Here is a 9321-nt window from a genome sequence, read left to right on the forward strand (position 1 = left end):
GGACAAATCAGGAACTGACTGCTAATACAAGCCTTTAGAAAGATCTTTGACAAGAGACAGTTTGAAACTAAATTTAATGTATAAACAGTTTTTCCTTATCCAAATATAAAGCCCTTTAAGACAAATTTGTTATTTTGAATTACATAAATAAAAATTTACTCAACTTAATTATTAATGACCTACTGTGTAAGAATAACTTGGTCTTCAGTGTATCTGCACACTGGACATTTTCTAAATAAATTATTCCTGATTAATTCTGAATCAGGGGCTCAGTCAGGATCCAAAAAAAGCAATTCATAAATAATTCAGGGTTCATTCTTTCTGCTGTTCTGGAGTTTACGAATCACACAAACTTCCTCAATCCAGCTGGATTTGTAAGGATCGTACTTAAAGGATTTCTTATAGATGTTGTCATATGTTCTCATACGTGTTGTTATATGTCAATAAAGTCTTTCTCATTAGGTGTACTATTTTTTGTGCGCTCTCTATTAAAGTGGTGATTTGTTGTCCCTCATTCCTTCATGATTACTTCACCATTACTTAGCATTTTTATGATCCCTAAAGTGAAGTAAAGCATCATAACAAACCGACAAAGAGCTAATGAACCAGTATGAACTCAATATATCAAGGCAGAGACTGACTTCTCAAAAAAGAAGAGAAAACAAACAAACAAACAAACAAACAAAACAAAAAACGCTCATATACACAGCACATTTACATTAATATTCACATTAAATTATTGTTCCTTTACACTGACACTGCAAATGTGTGTAACATATGAACATTTCATTTTTAGCATATTTTTTCTCATATTTATTTTTTTCACCTGTTTTTTTTTCACCTCTGCAGGCTCTGATGGGTTTTTTTTTTCACCAAACTTTATTGAACGACAATGAACAGAATATACGGATGGGTGCTCAGTATCTCAATCTGTGCTGATACAGTACCGAGTAGGTAATAAACAATACATTATATAAAAATAATTTGAGGATATACAGCACAAGTAACATTCAGAATCATACACAAAATCAATGAATAAACAAACAAACAAAAAATATATATGACAAGGGGAAAAGGGGTTATTCCTCTTTGAATAGTTCTTCATATATTTTGACAGTTTTGTTACATTTAGCTGTGTTTAAGAGCTGCAGTGTTTTAATATACTCTAAAAATTCATTTGAAAATCTGAAAAAATTGGGGGAAGTTTTAGCAAATCTGCATTTGTGGATATAAAATTTGCCAAATAGAATCAACAAGTTCTTCAGGCTCTGATGTGACGGATGTGTCAGGTACCCCGTGACGTCACTGGCTCCCTCCATGAATCAAAAACATGGCGGCTGCCATGGAGCTGAGATGCTGGGGAGGAGATTGGGGTTTGCCTTCTGTCCACACCGAGTCCCTCATAGTTTTGGTAACGTTACCGTCTGCTTGTAAAAACAAAAATGCTCGTAATATCCACTCCTGCGACAGGTTTCTCTCTTCGGTTTCCTTTGCTTCTCCTCTGTGTATCTCTGATTAGCTTCAGTGCTAACTTACCTACCTACAGTTTGCTTGTCGGCTGCGTCGATGTGCAGGATAGAAAATAATATTTCCAGTTATATTTAATGTTTGTCCAGCTACAAAATCACAGCTGTGCGGACTGCATGGTTTGTTCTTCATGTGTGCCTGGTTGTCAGAAGTCACTCTCATTGCTAACAAAGATTTGGTCCCTTCAAGGTCAGTTTGCACAGGGTCCGATTTTAAACCGGTAGATTTTTGTCCGCACTACCTTGCCGTGTAACTATCGACTGTGGCCGAGGTAGCATTAACCTGGTCAGAAAATAAACAGTGAGTTGTTTGCTGCCTGTTTAGCATGTTCTCCCTCAGTGAATCCATGCAGTTACAATTCTTGCCACAAGGTGACACTTTGACTCATTTTCTGGCCATGATGAAACGTATGCCATATTTTAAAGCATTTTATTAATTACACTAATGATTTTTGGTTTGGTTTGTGGTTTGTTGACAGCATTATAATATGATTACAGAATACCATATGTCAGACTTTGTCAGGGGTCATTCTGGATTAATCTTATCAAGATGAAAACAGACATTTAATAAGTGAAATTGTAGAAAATAGGAACTATAAAATGAAATCAAATGCAAACTACAGTAATATTTTCTTCAGAAAGCAGACAAGGTAAAATTTCAGAGCAGAAACCATTAATTCTCAAACATTAATCTATTCGCACAGATGTTTTTCATGCCAAATATTCTCCAATATAATGATTTAATGCTTTTCTCTGAACATATTTGGATGTTTGACTCTTAGTTGGACAAAAAAATTGAAGGTGTCTCCTCGGACTCCTGAAAATTATGAGAGGGTTATTTTTGCTATTATTTTACATTTTGTACGCTAAATCTGAAAATAAATCAACAAATTATAAGATTTATTAAAAAAATAATTGTTAGTATTAACTCTAACTTATTTAATTATGCATCCGTTTGTCTTTATTTTGGTTTGTTTTTTTTTTCCTGCTTGTGGTTTTGCTTGTTTTACCTCCTTCTATGAATGAAGCTGTTTCAGGTCAGCAGTGTAATCATACTGGTCCCTTGCGCCAAATGCATTTACAGTCAGTGCCATATTCCTCCTGGTGGTACAACGTAACCTTGATTAAAGTATTACAGTCCTGCATTTGGGCTGTATGCAGCTCAGGAAGTATTCTCCTGAAAGATGCATGCTGCATATGTTTGCATTTAGATCAATAGTTCCAATGTAACATTTATAACTGACTTTTAAATCATGAATGCACCGACTGTTGTTTCTTTTATCATCTTTCCTGACTCAAGTTCGGGTTTTCTTTCAGGCATACGCTAAGTTTTCCGGGGCAGAAGTCGCGGTTTCTCCTATAGACTGGACATGGAAAACTCTAACAGGTGAGCTGCAGCTTCTCATAAAGAACAAATTCCTAACACGGTGGTCTGGACGCCACATTGGGATTGCTTGGTATACATATGTTGACAGAGAATTCTATGACTCACATGGGAATATTTGCAGACAGTGCATAGTCCATACAAAGAAGAAATATTTCTGTATAATCCATGTGGAGCTTCCTTTATACTATTGAAAATAACAATATTATGAAATTATGCGTGCTTTAGATCACATGACAACTGTAATACTATTATTGCTGTAGTCATGAAAATGTTGTTGACCCAAAAACATGTCAGAAGTATTGGTTGAATTTAAAGCTTTGTTTTTTTTTAAATGTTTTTCTGCATCTGATTCGGTTTCACAATGGAGTGAATTAATGTAAATTGAGGTTCACGATACATTTTGTAATTTGTAATTGTAATATCCCTGTTGCTCAACCTGCAGCGACAGTCCCAGAGTTGCTTTGTGGAGGCTCTGCAGTGCAAGAACCAGCGCAGATACTCAACTTCCTGAGGAAACAGGTGAGAGTCTGCTAATGCTGTTCACTGTCCATAACCTGGTTTTTAAGGCCCCCAACCCCATTTAACAGAATGAGCAGATCTACGGAGCGGATCTTGTAATATTTATGATTTTTTTTTTTTTTCAGAGGTTTAATGCAGACTATGAGCTGACAGCCAGACAAGGAGCAGACACCATGGCATACATCGCCCTGCTTGAAGAGAAACTGCGACCAGCTCTGGTAACACCATCTCTCCTCTACTTGTTTCCTGTCAAACAATCATCTGAGAGTGCTGTAAATGTTTAGAGTGAGGTTTCGTCTCCAACAGCTACACACTTTCTGGGTGGATGCAGAAAACTACGCCAATCTGACACGGCCATGGTTTGCGTCACGCTCGCCTTTCCCTCTTAACTTTCTCGTCCCTTGTCACCATGCCAACACTGCCCTCTCCCGCATCCTTCTAACCAAAGGAGAGGCGCCGCTACACAGAATCAGTGAGGTGGAGGGAAAGGTAAATACTGATCTGCCTGATTCATCAGTTCTGTCAACTCTGTCAACATGTCAGCTCTGTTGTTTACAACTGTAAATCTTTCTCGCTCTGCCTGCCTCAGATCTACAGTGATGCTAAAGAGTGCCTGAATCTCCTCTCCTACAGACTGGGAACAGCAAACTACTTCTTTGGCAACTCGTGAGTTATTTAATGTTTGCGGACTTAAATGTTCATTTGAAGGACCACATGTATACATCAAATGTTCGTGCAAAGCTACTGGAAAACAGAATAGATTAAAAAAAAAAAAAAAAAAAGCTTGAAAAAGACTTCATTAATTAAATTTGTGGTTCAGAGTCAGTTGGTCAACGATTGAGGCTTACTGAAACAAATTTAGATACATAGTGGGAATAGTTCTTCTCGAGTGTATTTGAGAAATCCCTCTGTAGAAACTTTTTGCAGTGTTCATTTCTGACAATATGTGTAATACTACATTTGATATTCACGCTTCATAGCCCTATACCGCTTGTTTATATTTTTGTATACGTGTGTGTTTGGGATTGTAGGCCGACCAGTCTGGATGCCTTTGTATTTGGTTTTGTGGCACCACTCCATAAAGCCAGTCTTCCAAGCAGCCCTCTGCAGAGCCACCTCAGACAGCTGGATAACCTCACACGCTTCTGTGACACCATCCTTGCGGTCTACTTCAGCTCGGACCAACCTTGTAAGATCGCCACACACACTGGAAATAGTCACACTTTGGGGCTTAAGCTTGGTAAAATCGAAACACAAAGATGTGGGGGAATATTTAAATTTGCCCGCACAAAACAACTAACATCATTAGAATTTTCCTTCTTCTTCTCAAAGCTTTGTTTCACTGCATGCTTGCTCTTTGTATCTGCTTTATTTTTGGATGTTCATTGACTTAACACTGTTCCCGTTCCTCTAATTCTCTGCAGTCTCATTTTTCTTCTGCTGGTGTTGCATTACGTCATCTCTCTCCAGGTCCTCCTCCACCTGTTCAGGAAACTATGGATGCCAACCTGCAGAAACTAACTCAGCTTGTAAACAAAGAATCCAACTTAATAGAAAAGGTGGTTCTGCTTTCCTTTTCTCTTCTTTGCATGGGTTCATGGTTGCATTTGGCAGGTTCACTCTCAGCTGTATTTACATAAATAGTGTATAATACTTAATCACTGTTTTCCACTCATGCATCTGTGCTCCAACTAAACTGTACATCTTGTACTGTAGATGGATGATAACCTTCGCAGCAGCCCTCAGCACAAACCCCATAGACCAGACCCCAAACCCAGTCTGGCCAGTGAGAAGAGCTCTACCCCTGCCTAACCCTTGACCTTACACCCCTGATCCAGCCTTAGGAATCGAGGAGGACCACCCCGTAGATGAAAGGTGCTGACTCAACGTCCTGAAATCAAAAAATTGTCATAAAGCTGAACTGCAACTTGAATGGAAAATAACATTTCACATCATTAACAGGAATATGACTATATGATTATAAAAAGAGACTTTTTTTTACAGCAAGATAATGATGATAGATTTCAAAGATGTTTGTCTGAAAGAGAAGGAAAAGTGCTCTAGAGAGGTTTTTAAGAAGGTTGAGCGAATGTATGTGGTAAAGATGGAATGCTATGAAGTGGTGTTCAATGAGAAAGACACAAAAAGTTCAAAGGGAAGCCAGCCTACAGTTGATGCACCATAGAGAACACAAAGATATTGAAGAGACTGTGGTCACTTAAGTAGAACAGTGTGGTGCTAGAGAACCTTATGGCAAGATTTGTTAAGTTATGTTAAACCCAGTTTATGAATCTGTGTTTTTGTTAGACCCCCATCCTTCTGAGCACACATTATTTCTAACATCCACTGTAAAATGTTCTGCACTGTAAATTCTAGCATTTTAATTAGGGTAATGTACACTATGTATGCAGTCATGACTATAGGAATGAACAACTACTTATTATGCTTTGCTTTCACCTCCTCTGTTGTGTATAGTTTGTATAGTTGTAAATAGTTTCATGATTGAAATCAATGCAATTTACTCGTGGTTTCTTCTAATAGGGCTGATCAGCTTGTTCACAATCACTGAGGTAATGGAAGGGCCTTACACACTGTATTAACTTATTCATGCAAAATATTTGGGATTAACGTGTTTATTGTGTGTTTGCGTGTGTGTGTGTGTGTGTGTGTGTGTGTGTCTCTTTCAAAAAATTTTTTCTTTGTTGTCAAAGATTGTGTGTGTTATTAACAGTCCACTCACTTCTGTTGTTGCCATGATTTTCCACGACCAACATTTACTTTGTTTTGATTTTTTTTTCTGCTGTATTATCATTTGTGCCTATTTAACACTCATTCTGTTTAAATTGAAGTGTCCGTCCTATATGGGAATGTCTCATTAGCTGCCTTCTGATTTCCTTTATTGGTACAGTCTGATTATCTAGTACAGAAATTGGACTGGGATATGAGTTGCCTTTTTTTTTTTGCTTTGTTTTTTTTTGTTTTTTTTTTTTACTGTCATGCTCTCTAATATCCTCACAGCTCATACATCACAGAACTGAGTCTTCTCCATGTGATTCCTTTCATGATCTCAGTTTTAGAATATGAATACTCGTAAAGATACCTGGGCTCTTGCAACTTCATGGTTACATTCCCTTTAAAGCACCGTATTCTGAAACTAAAATGTTCATTGGGGTGTGTGCTGTCATCACCCCGTGTTGTCAGACAGGCTTGTGAGGACCACATGGGTGCAGTGTGCCTTCACGAATGATGGTGTCAAAATGTATTTTCTGTCCTTTATAATTTTGATACATTGTCATAAATTATCTTTGTTCTTTCAGTTGCTGTTGTTCATGATCTGTTGTACTGGTTGATAACAACTGTCTTCATATTACTGAAATACAAATATGATAAGCCAACGTCTGCCACTGTCTTTTTTTTTAAATGTACTTTTTAAAGCAAAATAAAAAGCACGTGCTTATGAATGGAGCCAATATCAGAGCTTCTAGTGGACTTCACTGCATTTTTCTCCTCTAACTAAGACAATGCATCACGCTGTCCTTTTCTGTGACCTGTGTTTCTCGTAATAGTTGCAGAAGATTGCACTATTGCCCACTGTGCCTCTTATTGTGTGACCAGTTGTTTAGATGTTGGAAGGATAGAGAACTCTTTGTCTGGTTTTGGCTTTAGACATGGAAAAAAAAGAGAGTAATTAAGCTGAGAGGAAATGATGTATACTTGAAATCAGATATTGTCCAAGTCATTGGTCACGTGTGGGAGAAACTCCTGCTGAAACTTCCATTGGCTGCATAATAGGCACAGTAACAGGAAATAAAGAGCACATTTGGACCTGTTGTCAATTTTCTGTTGCATCTTCCCAACTGCAGTATTTTTACGACCCATTTTTCTGGGTTAGAAAAATATGTTTGTCGGATAGTGTCAGAAAACACTGGGTCCTAACTTACACTGACCTGAGCCTTCCTGAATTCAGCTACAATAAAAATTGTCCCCAGCTTCTCAAACCAGTGTTATCCACTGCAGGAAGGAAGACAAGAGTCAGTTCCAGTAAAGCGAGGATGTCACTTTTTCAAAGAGCTCTCCCTCAGGTTCCAGCACAGCACATGCAAGCCAGCAGCTGTTCCCTGATGGTCTGCATGTGTTTCTCCTCCACTCCTCTTCTTCCTCTCACTCTCCCTCCCCTCTGTGTTTCCCCAGAAATGAGGAAAGGTGTCAGACATGAGGGAAAAATAAGGTACGAGTGCCTGGAAAAATAGTAACATAATAATTGTGAGATGACTTGTCCTCGGAAAACCATATAGCTTTGTCAGCGAGGTGAATTGTCCACAAGTCCACAGTAGCTGTAGGTCATACAGAAGGCATCTGGAAGTCTAAATGTTTGATAGATTTTGCAGACATTGTTAGGATTGGTAGCAGAAATATATTTGACTGATTACTAATTTGTGTTTACACTCATTTTTAGGTCGGCAGTAATGTTCATTATATTACATTGCAGTAAGTGTACTGGGTGATGAAAAGTACATGGCAATACAGGGCTGGCCCAAGGCATAAGGAAACTACACGGCTGCTAAGGGCCCCCCATGGCACCAGGGGGCCCCGAAGAGTGCTTGAAATGCCCCACTTTTTGCTGCTGCACTTCTTCTATCCGAATGCACAGTTTTCTGTGGGCTACAGTGCTGAAATACAACACTATTGATATGTATTTTACCACATTGAAGAATAAGAATTATCAACACAGCAATAATAAAAACATTTTAATCGACACCACACTTCCCAACGCACCTGCTGCACATGCCCATACCTATGGCACACAGCTGCATCTGCACATGGTCGCACTCTCATACCAATGTATGTATGTTGGTGTTTGCATTTTACCATTGCTCTACCTGGAGATGACGCACAAGTTCTCAGAGACCGGTGACACTGGACTGCACAGCAGCCAGCAACCCTATTGAGATTTAAAAGGCTTTATTGTAATTACTTATTCTTTATCAACAATGAGGGGGATTGTTGCTTCCTGCTTATTGCTATTGGCCTATAGGCCTACTATTTACAAAATAAAGATCTAGTTTGTATTCACTAAATAAAGTTTAGGACTTTTTATGTCTTATAATACTATGACACTTTATGGCTTACTTTACTATGACATTTTTATACCTTACTATTGAATGACTTTTTATGCTTTAGTATACTAGGACGTTTTCATGCCTTACTATACTATGAATTTTTTTCTTTACTATACTATGACTTTATGACTTAATAAGCTGTGACTTTTTATAATTAATATACTCTGACTTTTGTAACTTTTTATGCCTTACTATGACTTTTTTTTGCCTTACTATACTATGACATTTTTTTTTGCTTTGCTATACTATGACATTTTTTTGCCTTACTATACTATGACTTTTATTTTGCCTTACTATACTATGACATTTATTTTGCCTTACTATACTATGACTTTTATTTTGCCTTACTATACTATGACATTTATTTTGCCTTACTATACTATGAAATTTTTTTGCCTTACTATACTATGACTTTTCATGCCTTACTATTGTATTACTCTTTATGCCTTACTATACTATGACTTTTCATGCCTTACTATTTTATTACTCTTTATGCCTTACTATACTATGACTTTTTTTTGCCTTGCTACACAATGACTTTTTTTCTGCCTTACTATACTATGACATTTTTTTTTGCCTTACTATACTATGACTTTTCATGCCTTACTATTGTATTACTCTTTATGCCTTACTATACTATCACATTTTTTGTGTCTTACTATACTATGACTTTTTTTTTCCTTACTATACTATGACATTTTTTTTGCCTTACTATACTATGACTTTTCATGCCTTACTATTGTATTACTCTTTATGCCTTACTATACTA

At 37.4% G+C, this 9321-nt stretch overlaps 1 protein-coding gene across 2 annotated transcripts; it reads left to right on the plus strand.

The window, feature by feature from the left end:
- Nucleotides 1–1306: 1306 nt before the first annotated feature.
- Nucleotides 1307–6827, plus strand: mtx3 (metaxin 3). 2 transcript variants are annotated; one of them, XM_023413463.2, is made up of 9 exons: nucleotides 1307–1411; nucleotides 2844–2913; nucleotides 3356–3432; nucleotides 3558–3650; nucleotides 3739–3921; nucleotides 4022–4098; nucleotides 4464–4621; nucleotides 4903–4991; nucleotides 5149–6827. In XM_023413463.2, the coding sequence occupies exons 1-9, from the start codon at nucleotides 1331–1333 to the stop codon at nucleotides 5242–5244; spliced, it is 924 nt and encodes a 307-aa protein (XP_023269231.1). In that variant the 5' UTR covers nucleotides 1307–1330; the 3' UTR covers nucleotides 5245–6827. The 2 variants fall into 2 exon arrangements, with proteins under 2 accessions (XP_023269231.1, XP_023269232.1); XM_023413464.2 differs by lacking the exon at nucleotides 4903–4991.
- Nucleotides 6828–9321: the final 2494 nt, after the last annotated feature.

The sequence above is a fragment of the Seriola lalandi genome, unplaced genomic scaffold (genome assembly GCF_002814215.2).
Source record: "Seriola lalandi dorsalis isolate HSWRI2012SDOR001 ecotype SW California unplaced genomic scaffold, Sedor1 jcf7180002054517, whole genome shotgun sequence".
In the NCBI taxonomy this organism is placed as follows: domain Eukaryota; kingdom Metazoa; phylum Chordata; class Actinopteri; order Carangiformes; family Carangidae; genus Seriola; species Seriola lalandi.

What these genes read in the sequence shown, in the direction of transcription:
- mtx3 (XM_023413463.2), top strand. Translation starts at nt 1,331, where the DNA reads ATGGCGGCTGCCATGGAGCTGAGATGCTGGGGAGGAGATTGGGGTTTG. An exon ending in AACTACTTCTTTGGCAACTC is followed by an intron (nt 4,099 to 4,463) that starts GTGAGTTATTTA and finishes TTGGGATTGTAG; the next exon opens with GCCGACCAGTCTGGATGCCT. An exon ending in AATCCAACTTAATAGAAAAG is followed by an intron (nt 4,992 to 5,148) that starts GTGGTTCTGCTT and finishes CTTGTACTGTAG; the next exon opens with ATGGATGATAACCTTCGCAG.